We start from the raw sequence: 19,950 nt of genomic DNA, 5'->3' as shown, positions 1-19,950 counted from the left end.
GTTCAGTTTTATGTTTTGCTGCTCTGTTACAGAAATTTCACCTTGCTTCTTTCAGATAGAAAAAAATAGGTGCATTTTACTTCACATTAAAATGCTAATTATTAGTAATCAGGGCACAAATTATAAAGTCATTATTTGGGGGACTCATAAAAATAATTGTTACTTTTTTTTACATATTACTATGTAGCTACTAGATTTTGGAGCAAAAAAAAAATAGCTGTGGAAATGTTTTAGCCAAGTGCTTACAGTAAACAAGAGTTGCATAGAGCTCAAAAACAGCAGATTGAAAATAAAAATGACACTTTCGTTCTTTTTCACAACCTGCTGTTCATATCTGTCATTCTTAAAACATGACAGGCAACTAATGATGACATCAGCAAGGTAGGAATGTGATTAAAAACAAAAGATGGTAATCATGTTTGAAGAACAAAAGTATAAAATTACCATAATATTCTGATGAATTTTCTTTGTTTTCTGCTGGTGCCATTGCTGTGAAAAGCATCTGAATCATAAAAGCACATTAGTAAAGGTCGTGTCTACTGTAACCACAGTGTCCTACTCACAGACATGTCTAATCTTTATTCAGCTTAGTGTTCCAAAGCTTGATAATACCTGCCTAACATTGATGTGTTTTGTGTATTTTTGTAATCAGAAACTGCTTTCTTTTCATTAAATTTGTTGTTATTGTTGCCTATTTTATTGTGAATTTCTAAAACATTACTTATTTTTTTTGTAAAATTTTTAAAAAAGTTGTTTTCAGTTTTTTTTTTTTTTTTATGTTCTAAAAAATTGTTCAGTATTAGTTTGATTTGCACTTCAGGGCCACCACATTTTATCACAGATTCCCTCGAGTAAAACTTTCTGTGCTTTTGACTTGATGCGGTGTGGACCAAAAGTCATCTATTATTCTTGAAGCAATACATGTTGATTAAAAATCCTATACAACTTTTCCTGGTGCTAAAAATGATACTAGATATGACAATAAAACCCTGTGAAAGCATGCTGGCTGCAGTCGGTACCAATCAGGCACCGCTTTCGTTCCTTCCAGCTGAAAACCACCTCTGACAATTCTGCTTTAAATAGCGGAACACGGACGGCGTAAGATACATATTTTTATCCATAGATCATCAAATCTGCCACCCTCTGTGATTATCATTCCCACAGGGGTTGTCATTTATTTAATTGCACCTTCTGGCTGCTCATTCTCTATACATATGTGCTCCTAACATGACAGTTTTCATTTCCAGGGAAGCTATAAGAAAACACTTTTGTACAAGAGTTACTGCAATATTGCAAGAAAAGAAATCTTTATCTAGTTAACTTACTTTGTTTTCACCTTTCTGCCTAGGCAATTTGACTGTATTCTGAAGAAAATGAAATGAAAGAAGGGTGATGTTTTTTACAAGTGTTGCTCACTTTGGGATTTCCATGAGATCAATGGTTGTTGTTGCATGATGTGAATCTGTGACCCAACGTCAGTCCTTAAACCTTCCATTGCTGTTATTTTCATCAACCATCAAGTCAGCTAAAGTCTCATTTGAACAGATTCAGTTTAGCATATACCAGGCCTGAATAGGTCCATTTTTACCCGATTGTGCTATTATTATGCTGTTTATAAGCCATTTTCAGCTAACAGCTAAAGCAAACTTTTTTTTTTAATAGTCATAAAGAAGGGCACGTAAACACAAAATATCCCAAACCTCCTAACTCTCTCACATCATTATTATGTTTTTCCCTTCCTGTGCGGTTCTCCAACTTTCTCTGTCTGGTCCCTTGCACCTATTTTTGCACACAAACTTCAACACTCACAAACACACATTCACACCTCTGTTGGGGTGGGGTTCTTTATTTCATTAACAGCCGCTTGCATGCCAAAATTCATTATGCCAGCCTTCTGTTCTCGTCCACCCAAGCATGCCAGCTAACGTGCGGAACAAATTTCTCTCCCCCGTTCTTCACCCCGTCTCCCTCGCTCTCCTCCCCCACTCCTGCTAATAAGTACGTTTAGGATGTGATTCACCTGCATCAAAGCCTCCCCGTGAAGAGACTCGCTTTGTATCACTGGTCCATGATTAGTCATTACTGTCAAACCCTCGATGTTTCCTTCTGTTGCTATGCTTTGAAGCCAACAGGTGGTTGAAATGCAAATATTCATGATATTGTTACATCTTTTTGTGTCCCCCTCATTTTTAGGGAAAGTGATAGTACAGCCGTGGCTCTTTGTTTTTTAGAAATAACTGGAGTACAGTGACATGAGCTCACAGACTGTGAGGTTTTTAGTGATTTTATTTTTCTCTCAGATGGAGTAATGTGCTTATTACTGCTTTTCAGTGGGGTGGCATAAAAACAGCCAAAAGGTAACTTTAACTTTTAAACAGTTTCTTGAATTTCAAGACTAAAAGCACAAGTTAAAGTACTGAAGTGCAAATCAGAGGTGTATCCTCTGTTTATGGAAGAATGCTAATTTTTGTTGCCCAGAAAGTGTCAGCACAACACAGAGCCAATATAAGATGATTCTAAAATGAGACATTGTGAACATATCTAAAAGAAGGCACTACTCATAGGAACATTAATTTCCTTGTTCATCCTAATGAGGACTATTGTCAGCAACAGTTTGATGGTTTAGGACTATTGCCTATTTCACATATCTGTTTTTTTTAATGAGCTTGCCCACATGGCGGGGTGACACAGATGGTCTAATGAAACATAAATTGTGGATTTGCACACTTATGGCCTTGTTAAACCTGCTAGTCAGAAATATTTGTGTCTTCATTTTTCACTTGTCCAGTGGATTGATGTGGAGTGAGCATGTGTTCTGACAGTAAAGTTGTAGTTTGAATAGTTTGCATTTTGTAATTTTGCCCAAATAAAACTGTGATAATGTCAGAAATCGACATGGAATCACTTTGACTTTTTAGGCAAGTGTTCTGACAAAAAAAATTGCATTAATGCAGTCAAAAGCATTTCATTTCTTACTGCCACTTTGTGACAGCGTTAGCAGCATGTGACTACAAGGTGCCACTGGAGGGAAAAGATGTTTCTTTATCAAAATTGTAGTCACATAAACTATTTCTATTTGTGTAATTTAAAGACTATTCAAACTCTGGACCAAGTCTGGACCTTTGACTTGTTTAACAGTGGTCTAAAAATACTTCAAACTGAAAACACTAATGTGTTCAGGGCTGAAGAGTTGTAGTAAGAATCTCATTGAGTAACCAGTATAATGAAGATTATACTAGGATTATACTATATACTATATATTATTATTATTCTACACTATTATACTAGGATATACTAGGATTTTTGGCATGCATTTCACTAGGCTGTGACATTTGGCTACTAGTTGAACAGCATTCAGGAGGGAGTCTCTAAAATGTCTCGAAATGTTCACAGGGGTTCTCAGTTTTCTCATTGCAGAGGCTTGCAGTCTTGTTGCTCATCTCTTGAACATGTTTAACAAATTCAAGCAACACATTTTCTTTCAGAATAGTCCAATAGTTGCCATGGGCATCTTTTACTGATCTTGATTTTAGAGCACTAGAGCTGTATTTTGACACCTGAGAGCATGCATGTGTCGTTAAAATACAAAAATTACAGCACTAGCTAGTGACCTGGCAAAGAAACAACAGCTGATTAAATGTGTTTTTGCAGTCTCATCTAAACAGTGATTGCGATCACAGCATCACCATGTGAACATGTAACGTTTTTTGCAATCCACATGAGAAAATTTATAATGTTTCTAGATGTCTAAAAACTCTCTGCATTTCCATCCACGACCATCCACTTTGTCATGGAAATAATAGAGTTGCACCTTTAGTTGAGGCAAGTTATTCTGAATGAGACTGAAAGGGGCTTTGTGTTGGATTAAAGCTAGAGTGGTGTGGTGAGGTGGCTGTGGGGGTGGAATGTGGGCGAACCTGTAAAGATACTTGTACAAAATAAAGCAGCAAAACATGATTGCATTCAGACTTCAGGTCTCCAGAGGCTTTTTGACAAACAAATGCATTTAGATGGAGAACTAATTACTGATTATTGCAACTAATTACTGTAATTAGTTTTCGTTCTTGTGCTTGCTTTTGACAGAAGTATTATGGCTGAGGAACGATCCATGTAAACACTTAGTTTGGAGATTTAAGAATTTCTCTGATTAACCATAAAGAAATGGTGAGGTTAGAAGTATGTGGCAAATACTTGCAAGATGAATAAGTTCTTATAAATGCTCTCCATATATATTTGCACACATCCTCTTAGGTCTCAGTTTTTTCCACATATTAGCCTTTCCCCAATGGCAAGGATATCATTTTGCCTCTTTCTCATTTATGTAGTCCAGCCAGCGAAGACTCTAGTGCTCTACAGCTGTTTCTATATATGTGTGTCAGTCAGTTTCTGTAGGGTTGTAATTGCTGCTCGATTTGTGGTCTGAGAGGATTAGGCATCCTCTAGGGAACGTGTCAGGTTTTTAAAAGCACAGAAACAGAAACCAAGCACTGCACCCGTTTAACCTCACCCACCTCCAGGGAGGTCAAAGCACTAAATGAGCTCCACTACTTTTAGTAGCTCAAATACAGTCAAGAGGGTGGTCTAATGGATATATGCACTCTGTGTGCAACTGGGAATACACGTGGAGACTGACATTTGCATAAATTGTAGATTGAAATGACTGCGTTACCTAATCTGAGCAGTAACAACAGACAATATTACAGAAATTACAAATTACAGAAAGCTACTGTCGATTCTACTGTGAGCTTAAAAGTGGGGCAGGAGACCAGAACAGATTGTGGTTAACTAATGTGTTGAGAGTTAGAATCAAGGCTCTTTGAATTTTTGCTGGCAGTTCAGATGATTTCCAACCTATTTGTCTAAAAATCAACAGATGTCTCAATTTAAAGATATAAATGCAACAGAGCACATAACACTACTGTAATTCAAAAGAGTCTGAAATCCCTGAACATTATGGTTTAGGCCAGTGATTCCCAACCCTGGCCCTCGAGTAACACTATCTTGTATGTTTTAGTTGTTTCCCTGCTTTGACACACCTGATTTGAATGAGTGAGTGATTAACAGGCTTCTGCAGACATTGAAGACGTGATGAAGAGCAGGGAAAACTAAAACATGCAGGATAGTGTTCCTTGAGGACCAGAGTTGGGCACCACTGGTTTAGGCAGCCTGTGTGACTTGAGATTTTAGTAACTTCAGATAGCCATATGTATACTCTCATGGTAACATTTTTATATGTCCCATTTAACACATTATATCCTGCTCCTTGTAGTAATTTCACATATTTTGTTAGATGAGGCAGCTCAAATTGACTGAGAAACTAGCAGCAGAAAAGAAAGCAGAGATTACATTAAAAGACATTTAACATTTACCCAACAGTTTGAATATAATCCACTAACTTTTGTATTTCTATTACAACAAATACCATGGATAAATGCAGTGATAAAAATAACCTGTTGGCTGCTGCCTTTAGTAAAAAAAAAATACTGCTTGAATGTGGTTGTAATGTACTCATTTTAACTTCAATTCATGCTTGACATTAAATCTCACATTTTCTCAGAAGTTTTAGTAAATCATTCATTTTTAGTAAAAAGATCTGAAAAATCTGGAATGAATATTTTCATCTTTATTGTTAGGAAAGAGAATTTTTATTAAAATTGTTATAGATCAAAAAGTTTCATCAATTATTAAGCTTGCGGCTGAAATGTTCCTCTTATGGCTGGTCCCACCACAGAAACGTCATTAGGAAAAAGTAGGGATCAGGGTCACGGAGGACGAGCAGAATGAGGTGATGGATTCAGTCCAGATGGCCACCAGTGCAGACAGGACAGCAGGAGTTCTGTTAGCAACGTTTTAACACTGCTGCAAAGCGACGCACAGCTAAAACGGTTCTGACGATAAAAGCCATTACAACATTGTGTTGTCTGATGTAACACATGTCTCCAAAATGTGCAGACAATAACAAACATTTATTAACAGAATATAAACTTCTGATGCTTTTTAGCTTATGCGCTTGCATTCTATTCCTTTAAAGTTCATCAATATCATTACATTTCTACTTATTTCAAGTGCCAAAAACACATCAAATAGATGTAACATGAGGAAATTCTCCATCTGGCACATGTCTAAAGCCGTGTCAGTGTCCACGTTTCTATGTCAAAGATTAGAAGAATGCCTTGATGGAGGTCTTCTATAGGATCGGCACAGCCTAATGGCTTCTCATCAATTCCTCCTGTCGGGAGAAGTGTATGTCATGACTCCTATAACTACTTCTGACAAGAGTGATGAAGCACTTGTTAAAGTTGTAAGATTCTGCTGGAGTTTGAAACCTTTCGATATAAATCTATGTTGAGTGAGATGGACGAAGACAGTGAGTGAGGGGCAAACAGGGAAGGGAGGGAGATGGGGGCTGAATGGAAAGGCAAGATGAAGAGCACCGGTGGTTTAGACATGACAGATCTGAGAGTGAATTGGAGGGGAGAGAGAAAAGCTTAATGATCCCCATCTGTCTTTGAAAGCTCAATGAGAAGAGCATTGTTGGGGTTTTGGAATAAGGGGAAGCAAACAAACAGATGATTTGCGGACCGATACCTGGCACAATGTTATATGAAAAGCTTCACTTAAAGCAGCTGGTGAGTCGTTGCTCAAGGTCAGTTTAGTCCATTAGATTAGTCATGCTAACGACCACCGTTCTCCAGTTGGAGTGCTTATGTGACAGTACGCATGCTTACCGTGTAAATATCGGAGTCTATTTAGCGTGGGTAAGTCTGTGTCTTTGTGTATTTATAACTTTGAGAGTGCATGTATGTGCACATCTTGTGGGTATAATCACAGATAAGACTAATGAATCTCTAATTAGAATTTGGCACTGACTGGACGTGCTGTAGCATTAGTGGGACGACTTGTGCCAGAACTCAGTATGTGTTTCATATCTTCTTTTCTATTTTCTTCAATGAGACTTTTTTGTGCATAATGTTATTTTTAACATACAACCAAAGCTGACATACCTTTGTCATTTCTCATCAGTTTAAAGTTTAAAACTAGCATGAAAGGTGTGGGCCTTTTAATGATTTAACATATGTTCACAGGTGAATGAGTGATTTTTCCACGTCTGAAGTTCAAGTGTTTTTTTTTTCTTCCTGTAAGGCAGGTGATGAGTTGGAGTGGAATAAGCTTAGTAACTTTGCTGGAGAAACGTGATTTGTGCTCAGATGAGTATTTTGCTGTGGGAGGATAGTTTTGACACAAATGTGACAGCATGAAAACGTTCACATTTAGCCGATAGAATGTTCTTCCTACAGAGCCACTCCTGACAGTAACTGTCACGAGAAGTTTTAAAGTAGAACCCAAACCGAGGTGCATACCGTAAACTTTAACCATTTAAGAAAAAGAAAAAATCAAAAGGACTGCAAGGCAAATAATCCAAAGCAGAGATGCAGTTAAGTTACAGGGTTGAGAAAGGCATACAATTAAACAGAGACTACTCTATAGTGATAGACGTAATCACAAATGGAAAACAGATTTGGTCAGCAAAACTAACTTAAATATCTGTGGTCTTGGTTTTAGAAATATCTTAATTGTCAATTGGAAACATCAAACACACTTGTTAGATATTTTGAGAAGCTATTCATTCTTCCATCATCCATCGCCAAGATTTCTTCTCATGCACAAAAAAATTAATTGTTTGCTGTTTTTCTATTTACCAAATGTTCTAAAAATTTTTTTTTTTTACCTTAGCTAGCATCCCCTGGCATGCAGAAGTTACAGTTTGAGACAAATCTCAGTGAAATGAAAAAATAAGAAAGTAAAAAAAAAAAAGCAATTACAGATTTTGTTAGAAAATATCTTGGCTTATTTTTGAGAGAAGAGCCTCTTGTGTCTATCAGGCAATTTTCTCAGTGTTTGTCTCACACCTTTAAGGGATTTAAGCTAATCACAATGTGTATTGTGCCGAGAAAAAAAACTGAGTCACTTAACAGTGCTTTCTTGTCTCCATTCCTTGTCCCTTTGCTCACTGGTGTCCCTTTTTGTAGAAGGTCTTTCTTGTTTGCATAAACTCATCAGTTCCTCACCTCTTTTTTAAAAGGGCAAAATTTCATTTTTCATGCCTGCCCTTTTGAAAAGAAGCAACATGGTGCTGATTAACAATTAAAGCAGAAATCAGTTATTTAAAAAAATACATTATTTTTGTTATATTTGCCCAAACTCTCACGATGCCCTGACAGGAATAAAATATAATTCTCGCTCCTTCCAATGGGATTTGTAAAAATCCAGCATGGTTGAGTGAAAACCTCTAACCAGTGTCAGTCCCAGTTATTGTGATTATTGTCCTGAGGATACATAACTGCTTCATAGAGAAATGAGAAGAAATGGGAGGTTTGGATTTCTTTAAAGTGATAAACCAAGTTGCAAAGTTTACAAAGTTTTGCTCTATATAAGATGTAAAAAAAAGGATATTTTTGTTATTTCTAGTGACAAACAGAACTTTCTTTTAAAATAAAATTTAACTTTTTCAAAACAACAGTTTAAAAACAATTTACTCATTAACTCATACTTAGTTATTTATGATTGTGTGTCTTTTAATCGGACGTGACTGATGCTGATGATTAAAATATGGCAAAAATTTACCTAGTTAATCTCTCAACCAATCCACCGGGCTTCCTGTTGTGCTTATTTTGATATAATGCTAAGTTTAAGCTGGAGAAGTCTGATCAAACAACAGCACTATTAGAACATTTCTTTCCCAAGAGCACCTGTAGTTTCATGGCTAAAATTGGAGGATATTTCAAAGTTTCTGGGCAGTCTAGTTTATGAAGAACAATGCCAACTTTTCTGCCCGGTCTTTGCATTTCCAAATTTACAGTATTTGAACTCATGGTTTTTAAATTTCAGTATTTTACAGAGCAAAAAATACCAACTTGCTTTTGAAAATTTTATAAAGCACCATTATTTTTTATGCTTCAATTTTCTAAAATGATGTCCTCTTTCTCATAAAGATATTTCAGGTTTGACTTCAAATGACACAAAAAAGGCTCGGCTGAAGGTAGAACGTAGTAACGTTGTTGTGAAGCCAGCTACATTTTGTATATGTATTGCAGAGTTGTTACATAAAGGTAAGGGGAAATGATAGCTGCAAAAACGCTGCTGAGGCTGTTGTGGAGACAGGTCAAAGGGAGCTGATGGAGCAGATGGTAGTGAGGTGACCCTGCAGCCTGTCTGTCTGTTCCTCTGCTGCTTCGTGTAAATCTCAGCTCCATATACAGGTAGCCCACTGGCACTGCCAATGTGTTTACACACCTGGACAGACTCGAGGCTGGTATGCAGCATAGGCATGGAGAAAAAAAAAAGACAAATAAATACAACCTTTCAGCAGGGTTTTACACAGTGCATGCTGGTGGTAATGTGCCAGGACTGTGTTAATCCTGTCCCTCAGGTTTGTATCACCTGCCTCAGCTCTCTCCTGCAGTTGACTGGTTTGGCCTTTTGCTAATGCTCCAGCAGGGTAACAGAATGGATACCAGGCCACTAGGGCTTTCCTCTGAATCACCTGCCGAGATCAGCACCGATTACGAGCTAATCCTCTGTCTGACTGGCTACTGTATTATTTGCCACTGGATGTTTTGATGGTCAGCATCCGTCTTCTCCTTTTTTTGAGCCACAACAGTTTTTTTTTTCCTCTACCTATCTGCATGAATTCCATGTGGGCATTTATTGTACATTTTGTGTTTTCATTTTATAGGAATGTCTCCTTTATCACCGCTGGGTTTTGTTATCTGACTCTGACTGGAAGGTGTTTGGGCGAGCATTGTGCATGCCTGTCAAACAACATGTGTTTGCAGGGATGAGCAGCATCTGGAGCAAATGTTTGCGTGCAGCGTGTGTTTGTGCCTGCAAGTGTTTATGAGGGAATGTTACACCCAGGTAAAGTTACAGTCTGACAGGCATAAGCACTGACCCAAACACTCTGCAAGCTGCACCCTAATGGAAAAACAGTGTAGTGTACTCTCTACACATTATGAAACATTTAAGTTTAAGCTGATATCACCCGAGATACACCACACAGGTTCACAGATACTGTACTCTGCATGCAGCGAGCGGGAGGTGAGTGTAGACATAAAGAAGCTAAGAGAGGCAAAGTAAAAATGAGTGTGGCAGGGCCAATTCTGGGACAGAGACAAATAGATTTAAAGATGACAGTGTGGGAAGAAAAGGCCTCACTTCTTAGTGAGGCAGAAGAAAGGAAAATATGGCTCTCTGCTACAGTGGGAGAGGTTAAGAAGAGAGCAGATCAGACAGAGATGATAAAAGTAAGATGTTTAGCTCACAGAGGGCACCAAACACATTAAACCCACACAGTTTATTTATGTGTTGATATTTCATCAAGTGTGGTAGAGGCCAGCATCTTTTCAGACCTGGGTTGCAAGCTGTAAGATCTTTTCACCGTCAGACGCTCCTCCGCCAAATTATTTTTTTGTTCTAGTTTTTTTCTCTTATTGGCCATTTTGCCGTGATAATTGTTTCTTTCTGCTTCTAGTAAAGAGATGTGTCAATTGCAGTTTCTTAGGTTTTTTTTTTTTCCTTTTTGCTGCTTCTGATTTTCAGTCTGAGCTGCCGAATCCAGCCTGAGCCAATTCTATAATTGAAAAATTACACATTATTAAACATAGGTGTTTATACATATAAAAGTCAGCTGAAAAATGTATTTAATAAGCCAGATTATTATTAATATTTTTATTATTCAGCTCTTAAAACAACATTTTGATCTGTCAATCTGATTGAAAGATATAGGCCTTACACAATAAACTGAACTTAAATATGTCACCTGTTTAGGGGGCAGTTTGTGTGCAGTAAAATGAGCTGAAGACAAACCACTGTAGAAAATAAATGATTTCTTTTACCTCTGATTTTATTTTCAAACAAGTTACAGATTGAAAAAAATATCTTTGTTTTTCAGTAAAAACCATTACATAGAAGACATGGTATTGCTAGCACATATTAGTTATGGTGCATCAACAAATTGGGAAAATATCAGATTTTTGAGTTTCAGATCAGCCTGTTAATGGTCAAGTCCATCACCAGCTGATTGACTGGTGCATCCTTATTTATGGCTGACTAAGGTCTAAGAATGAGTTCAACAAAGACTAATTAGATTAACACTACATACAGTGTGCCACATCCATAAGATCTTCTATTTATATTATATCCTATTTATGCTAATATCAAATTAAAATTCAGAAGCAGGCTTTCTCTCTTACACCTTCTTATTGTACCTTTTTGTTTCTACCTCTTTGCTTTATCTCTGACATGTCTTCCCTCCAGTACAGTCACATGTAGATGAGTGCCCTCTCTCGAGCCCCCACTCCAAGTCTGGCAACACAGAATTCCCTCCTGAACAAAATACGAGTGCTTTTTAAGTTTTCTGATGTTCCTGTTGTATAACCCTACAATGCACACAAAAATTATAAAAATGGTTTAACCCTCCTGAAGCCCTCAAGAGAGAGAGAGATGAAGAGAGGTAGAGAAGCCCTTGTAACTTCGGGTCAATTTGACTCGAAGGCCACGGGAGGGTTAAAGCCATGACTCATTAATCTTGATAGCTCCAAGTGTGAGTTATATGGTACAGAGCAACATTCATATTTCGTACTGTAACACATCAGAGTCCAGCGCAACATATGTGATGACTGGGAAAGTTGTTTGAATGTGTGTTTATGTGTGTGATGGCTTTGTATTTCTCAAGTAAATTAAGTGACAAGTTAAAAAATGAGAGGCTGTCATTTACTTACTGTACATGTTTTATTGTGATTACTTTCAGTTATTTTAATTAAAACTCTAGATTTAAAGTTGTCACATCAACAAAAATGCAAGCATGTTTAAGATGTTTATTTTTAACTAAAATAGTTTATTAAATAAATTAAGCCAATATTTTTTAACTTCTTGTCTGTTAAATTGCTTTTGTGCCTTTTGGTGTTTTCTCCTATTTTCATTTTTCTGTTCCGCTCAGATGCACAAGGGAGAACATTAAATCTCCCAGAAGGTTACTCTCTTTCATCGTTCACCTTTGTATCCCAGCATACAGTTCTTTGAACAATAGAGCCATAAAATATTTCTCATTTGTTTCAATGTTCACATTTCTATATTCCTTATCTGAACCTCATACTCTGAACAAGGTACTCTATTATTCTACTTAAAATATAAACTTTTTCTTTTTTTCAAAATCTGAAAATCAGTCTTCATAAAGTTCTGTTTTTATTGCACACAAGTAATGAGAGTACATTGACATATTGTCTGGAAAAAGAAATCTTTCGAGCGTAACACTATCATTAAGATGTCTTGCTAAAGTGATGTCAAGTTTCAATAAAAAGCCTGTTTAAATCTGCAAAAAGGGCAGCACATGAAGTTTATCATACCATTGTTTTTGTTGGAGTCAGCATCTAAAAGAACCGTTTTAAAGTTTCCACATCCATAACTGGATCATCATGTTGCGAATTCCAACATCTGCACTAGTTGCAAGGCACCCTGCTTGGTTTTCTTTGTGTGTAAACAGGAGGAGGATGCACTGCACAGATTTCAAGTGTGAACCTGGAATACAAAAATAGTTGAGCTCTTTGACAAACGACCATGCCCTCATGGGCATATTTATCATTTATTATCAGAAGAGTGGGCCTTGAAGGAACTAAAAGAACAAAATTACTTTTTTTATATTATTCTGTTCTCTTCCTTCTTTTGCCCACACGTGCAGCTCCTCTTCCTGCTTTTATAATGTTGCTGTTTTCCTTGGTAATACTCAACATTAAAACTTTCCCTTCAGTTTTTGCATACAGATTTGAAAAACTGTGACTTGTCGTTCAGGGAAAAAAGACCCGTGGCATCACACACACACACACACACTCACATGCAGAGAGAGGAGAATGATGGTAAATGTCTGGCAATCAATAATACATTTCTCACTCTGTCTTGTTCGTTTTGTGTCTCTGTCACTGTCCCTTTCTTTTCGTTGCTCTTTTATCTTTCCGTTTTTCTTCCCGTTTCCTTCTTCTGCAAATTCATTTTTAATTGCTCTTCGTGTCGTACTTATTAGGTAATGAATTGTTGAATGTAGCTTTTGATGGTTAGTTAACATATTCAGCAAAATGAGGAGGGGAACTGACAGACAGGCACTTTTAATTTCCTCTTTATTCTTATTTCACAAAGATGTGGCTTATTGAAGCCACACAGCTGGAGCTCCTCTTTGAGCAGCTTGATGGGTGACGTGTTTTATCATCAGATACCTTGAGCTTAGGAAAGGAAACCTAAAGATTACCATTTTCCAAAAGAGGCCAATTGTTCTTACCTTTATTAGATTATTTGACATGCTTTTGATTTTGATGCAAGGACATGACATGGCAGTTTTGCAGAGCAAAATGCACACTTTTTTGTATTGCTGTTGAATTATTTCACTTCTTTTGAGGCTCTTGAAGAGTGCAGCAGGGCTGAACAGTGAGGGGTGTGTGATGTGGTTTAAGAATTAATATTACAGCTTTTATTATCTTCATCTTGATGACACTAACAATCTCTCTGCACCGATTCTTTTATGTGGGAAATGATCAAGTCCTGAACTGAATTCTGGAGTCTCAGTGGAGATTTTATAAGGAAATCACCCAGGAAGGTTATTGTGCCATCAGGAAAAAAAAATGAAACTAGCTCAAAGGTGCAAAGGAAGGTCACTGCTATTATTATTATATAGAGAGCCACAGCATTAAAATGCAGGAGTTTAGCTGAAGAAAAAATAAGTTTTCTGTTCAGGTTTATAAGTTTGACACTCGCAAGAACTTTTTTGTGTTTAACTCTTTTTTTTCCTTCTTTGGCTTAAATGAGTCTGTTGGTTTAAAAAGGAAAGTAGTGAAAAACCTTGAGGAAGCATTTTAGTGAGACAATACAGTCCTCTGTTCACATTGTCCATGTCACTTCACGAATGTGTGCTGGTCTGTCATGTGATATCCATTTGTGCATTTGATTCCTTTTCATTTAAACGTTGGAAACCAATTTGCTCTTTCTCTAACACAAATCCTGCCCTCCGCCGCCACAAATGGGACAACTAACAGAAAAAGCCCAGTGATCCAAGTATCTCAGCTCTTTCCTTAATTCATTAATTTGCTGTTTGCCTACAGTCGGTCACCCGGAATAATCCAGCCGGAAAGTCCACTGAGCTTTACCACCAAGCAAAATTGGGATTGTGGATGGGTGATCACAAAGCTTTTTTTCATATAGTCGCTTGCTGTGTTAATATACACAGGCCAGCATACACACAACATGCAAAGCTCCTCTTTAATCACACTTTAAGCCTTGAAATCCTGTAGTCATTTTATATATATTTTTAGAATAAGTAACCAGCCACCAAATTTGACATGTTTTACAAAATTATACATGACCAGTGTATCTGTTACCTTCTGATTTACATACATTTTTCAAATTTCTATGTAATTTTTTTTTTGATTCAGGTAATCATTGTAATTAAAGCATTATTTGTATGAAAATAAGGAGAAAAAAACTAAAAGAGAACATTGGTAAAAGTGAAATCTAAAAATATTTATAAAAATTTAGACAGCATTTAATGAGAATTTTAAAATTATAATGCTGAAATGTCAAAATCATAGGTCACAGATCATTAAAGTGTAAATTCAAGCTGACAAAAAATACTTTCAAGGTTCCATTTAGTGAAAATGTGTTTTAATTTTTTTCTTATGAATTCTCAGTTGAAAAGTACAAGTTGTCAAAATTGAAAGTGTGATACTTCCATCATTTCTCGAGCTCCTTTTCAACAAGCTCTCCTCTCAGGTTTACAATCCATCAGTTTTAGTCAGATTTTGTATCACAAAGGCAAGACTGTTCCAGGTTTTGACTGATGTAACAAAAGTCCATTACAATAATTTAAACTGGAATAAAAAAATATTTAGTTAAAATCTAAATCACATATTTGACAAAAAAGCCTTAATATAACCAAATTCATATGATCGTTTTCATAGACCTCAACCAGGATATGGTAGACTGCCAAATCTTGGTTGGGAATGATTTGGGAATGAAGTTAGCTTTCTCCACAGAGTGGCTAAAATCACTTTTAGGGATAGGATGGAGAGCTTGGCTATTCTGGAGAAGCTCAGAGTTGAGTCCCTGCTCCTCTGCATCGAAAGGAGACAACTGAGGTGGTTTGAGCAAGTGGTGAGGATGCCTTCAGGATGCCCACTAATGGAAGTGTTTCAGACATGTCCCACCAGGCAAAGACCTCAGGGAAGACCCCAGGACTCACTGGAGAGATTATATTAAATAACTGGTCTTGGAGACCTTCCAGATGAGCCGGAGGTGGTACCTGGGAGGAGATCTGGGGATCTCGGCTTAACCTGACACCTCTGCGACCAGGTCTCAGATTATATATTTAGCTGGGTAAAAAGCTCATTAAAAATATCTTTTTTGAGAGCCGAGTGGCTAATATGACAGTTGTGCCTTTTTAGGATTAGGTCAAAAATGTTTCCATTTTCTCTGAGAAACTCAAAAATAATAGTCTAGTGTGCAGAAAATAAGAACATTACTAAGTATATGGGTGTCCAAAGGATCAGAAAAGATGCGCTTGAGCAGTGTTTGTAGAGTTGTTGAAATGGATTTTCTATGCATTCTGCAACTCCAGTGCTGCTGTATTTAGTCAGCCTTCATACAACCCTGGTGTCACGATGTGGCTGAAAAGTTTTGGAAGAAACTTTTTTTTGTGTCAAATGAACTGAATTCATCTTGGTTTGCTGCAAAGGAATAGACACTCTCTCTGCTCTGAGGACACTAAGACATCAATGCTTTACAGTGAATCATCAATCTAAGAGCCTCAAATGTGTGCAAACACACCAAGCGATCCATTCAGATGCCTTAAATGTACAAATTCATGTAAAAAAATGTTCCAGAAACCACATCTTTATTTATTAAACTTTCTGAGCTCTTGGATAAGTGTGACTGCAGGATTAGAATTTAAGATACAGAAGACCAGCTACCAAAATAACTTTCTGGATGACTGAGAACTAACTTCAAATCATTTTTTTTTTATTCAGATTATTTCAAAACTTAATACGTTATTTGATTTTTTCTATATTGTTACTATTTCCTTTTATATCTTTTTTAATAAACATACAATGTGGAGATCAAGGTTGAATTTTACCTTGAAATATAGCATGAAATCTATTCTAGACATAAGGCCCTGAGGCTGGGGTGATTTTTTTTTTTGTCATAAGTGGAGGAGTTCAGGTAACTGGGATGATTGAGCAGGAGATGAATCAGGACTTTGTTAACAGTAATAAGGGCGCTGATCCAGTCTGTCATCGTGAAGAAGGTTTACTGATTTGAATACTTACCAACGTCACTTACTGTAATGAGGTATGGATTATGGCAGAAAGAACAGAGCTGCTGTTCCTCCGCATTGAAAGGAGTCAGCTGAGGTGGTTTGAGGACATTTTTCCAGCATATCCCACTGGAAGAAGACCTGGAGGAAGACCCAAAACTGGCTGGAGGGAAACTGAGCAGTTAGAAAGTGCTTCTAGTCCTCCTGCATTTCAGTGGTGTTTCGCCTTTGAGACATGATCATTTATGTATTTCCTATAAAAATGTAGTAATTAGGATAGTGGAATTTTCTAAAGCAAGTGTAATATGTTATAATGAGAGAAGTTGGAATGGGGATGGGGTATATGCTTGTGACAAGGTAATGTCACATTTTTGCACATTTTCTTGTTTTTGTTTCTCTTTAATTTTTAATATTTCATCAACTTTACTTTTTTTTCCTGGGCTGCCTCCTTATTTTGTTCTCTTTGCCACATCTGCTTCCTATCTTCTGTTCCTTGACACAGATTGTCCCCATTTGTTTTCCAGGCTCATAATTAGCTATAGGATCACCCATTGTGTAATTATGTATAGCAGTTTGATATGTAATTAAAATTGTATCAGTATCCAGTGTAATTTGTGCTGTGTGATTACCTATTAACAGTGCAAACAGTTGAGCCTAAAAGCCCATGACCGCCCCTCTCACAGAAGTCACTGAGCCTTTCAGTCACTATTTATACAAGCAGGTGCTACATCTGATACGTCTGATACAATGAAAAAAAGAAAAAAGCTGTTATCAGACCAAAACATGATCAACATGATAATTTAAGTCTATGTGGTGTCACATAAACAGTTCATCCGGGCAGATCCAGTCATTGTTAACTCATGATGCACTGAACCAAGAGCTTTCCAAGACCACGTACCTCAAACAACACTTTGCTTTGCCAAACTACTTATCACTGTAGAAAGACGTAGTGTGCTCTGCCTGATTACAGATATTGCAACAGGAGAGGGCTTTCAAGCAGTTATACTTATGCTTAAATAGAGAATATGTGAAAACCTTGTGGTAAAATTTTATTTAAAGGGATTCTGAATCATGCAGGCCATTGACCCTAAAGCCATTATTCACATCTTTTGAAGTGAGGATCTGTGGGACATTTTAAACAATTAATATCTTACCTGTTATCAATAACTGTTTCAACAACCTCATCTTGAAAAATATAGTTTATTTCTGACCAGACTGATAAACTAACAGCTAGTCAGAGCATGGTCAAGGCCAGGGGTGGGCAATCCTAGTCCTGGAGGGCCACCATCGTGCATGTTTTACTTGTTTCTCTGCTCCAGCACACCTGATTTGAATCAATGGGTGATTAACAGGCTCTGCAGGACATGAAGAGGTAATTTAACCACTGAATCAGGTCTGTTGGAGCAGGGAAACAAGTAAAACTTGCAGGATAGTGGCCCTCGAGGACCAGGATTGCCCACCCCTGGTCAAGGCCAAAGCCATTTCCTTCAATCTCAGATTTAATAACAGTTCATTTACAAGCTTTTTTATTGGTGCCAATTTTGCATTAAGCTGTTATTCACATGAAATTCTGTGGATATTTGTAAGTTCAGCTAGGTGAAGCTACCTGTAGCGCTTTCTGTGCAGCCTGTGACACATCTGGCAGGACATTCATATTTCTGTTAATGTGTTAATGTAACCATGTAATGTGAAACTGACGGCAGGATAAAAAGATAATACAATTCTGTTTGCATTAATTCCACAATAGAAGCCAAGACATTCTTGTTAACCAGAACATAAAGCTAACAAGAAGAGTACTTTTAAACATTGATGATCAATATTAAATTAAATGGAATTAAGTTGAAATGATCGGTAGTCTGGACACTTTTGTGTAGAAACATAAGCTTTTTCACAGACTAGGGACCTCAACCAAAACAGCCCTCTCTCCTCGGTTTTTGATCCAAATCTTAGAATGTCCTTGAGCGAGTGATTTATACACCTCATTGTTCTAGCAGGATTTGAAGACTGTAAAAGTTTAAACAAATATGGTATACCACAACATTAGGACTCTTATGAAAAAGTATTAAAATGATGGAAAGCTATTGTAGGGTTCAAGTTTTAAAGCTTGAGTGGTCTTAAAACAGCCTTGGGAGAGCTATGGTTGCACTGTAAGTGTACTTCCAGTGAAGACTGGAGGAGTAGAGTCAAAGAAAACCTAAATCATGACCTGTCTGACGTCAATAATTATGGATTGGCCTTAAGGTCTTAATGAATCCCCAAAAAAGACCAGAATCAAAACAGGAAAGCCATTCTTTAGCTCAATTCAGGCCTACTATGCTCCTTACAGCCAAACTTCAAGTGATCAGTATAATAGTAAGAAAGACATTTCATGACATTGGTTCAAATTAGTGGCTCATGTCTTAATGATGCTATTTTCCAATTGACAATCAGTGTTTTTGAGGAACTAGTTCAGCTCTGTATATATCATTATTGTTGCTTGTCTTTTTGTGGGTAATTGAGTACCTCAAGATCAAGACATCTAAAACTTTGGATATACAGTAGCTGTCTCTTTTTGATTCCCTCTCATCCTTCTTTAATTGTGTAAATACAGAAACTGTTTTTCTGTTTTCACGTCACCTTTACCTCCAAAATGCACAGCCTCTCTTGCAGAACACCGAAAGGCTTTTAGCAACAATAAAACTGCTGCATGTTCTGACATTCCCCAGAGAAGAGACTTAAGCAGCAGGTCTGACATCCACCGTATGGATGATTAGCATCATTAGAGCATCAGCTGCTCCCTCTCACTGAGGCACGCACACTTTCCATGATGGCACTTCAGATACCTAACACTTACACAGATTAAATGGTGACATGTTCTTGCTAAAGTAGTAATGCTTGAATAATTAGAAGTAGGTTGGATTAATGAAACTGAGAGCCTGCAGAACTGTGACTGCAAAGATGCAAAAAATGCGTGTGGAAAAATAAATCATGGATTGCATTGCCTTGTCCTAATCCCCCTCTTCATAGATGGAATACTGATCATTTTTCTGCATATTTAAAATCATGTCTGTTTTCCTTTTCAGCTCCTTTGACCGACAAGCCACCAAAGATCCTGTTTCCCACGGAAAACAAGATTAGCACCATGGAGCTGCAACTAGGTAAGATTATCGTGGGATTTCTTCCAGCTGCTGTCAGTCGTGTCTGAGTTGTTTCCAAATGACAGGAAATGGATGACTTTACAAATCGTCTCCAGCACGCCTCCCAGGCATCGCACGCAGATCAATGATGGCACTTTTATTGGCTGGAGAGATAGTGAAAGGAGAAACAATAGCAAAAGTGGCTTCCACATATGCAAATTATGAGTGCTAATATCCTTAAGGCTGTTTTGTCAACAATGGAGAGCCCATATGGTGCCAGGGTTCCATACACTGGCTCGCCACATTGCGAGCCGGCCGCTTTCTGTCGGCGTTGTTTGTCTCTTTTGACGTGGGGTCACAATGGGATTACCACGTGGGCATGCATGCAAGAGACAGTATAGGAGAATTGTTTATTTGTTTGTTTTTTTCCTGTGACAGCATATTGCTCGTTTTCTGGGCACAGTCCACTGTCCACATTGTGCT

The 19,950-nt window shown here is 37.4% G+C and overlaps 1 protein-coding gene across 4 annotated transcripts in view; it reads left to right on the top strand.

Annotated features, from left to right (window-relative positions):
• The window catches only part of il1rapl1a (interleukin 1 receptor accessory protein-like 1a), a 183,461-nt gene that overhangs the window by 104,148 nt on the left and 59,363 nt on the right, over window positions 1-19,950 (top strand). For all 4 annotated transcript variants that reach the window (XM_017410284.3, XM_017410282.3, XM_017410283.3 and 1 more), the window contains exon 6: window positions 19,414-19,488. In XM_017410284.3, the coding sequence (XP_017265773.1) occupies window positions 19,414-19,488 (75 nt within the window). The remainder of the gene's footprint in view (window positions 1-19,413; window positions 19,489-19,950) is intronic.

Source organism: Kryptolebias marmoratus, linkage group LG6 (assembly GCF_001649575.2).
Source record: "Kryptolebias marmoratus isolate JLee-2015 linkage group LG6, ASM164957v2, whole genome shotgun sequence".
NCBI classification, from domain to species: Eukaryota; Metazoa; Chordata; class Actinopteri; order Cyprinodontiformes; family Rivulidae; genus Kryptolebias; species Kryptolebias marmoratus.
Note: the sequence above shows the minus strand (reverse complement) of the source record. Positions and strands in the feature narration are given on the sequence as shown.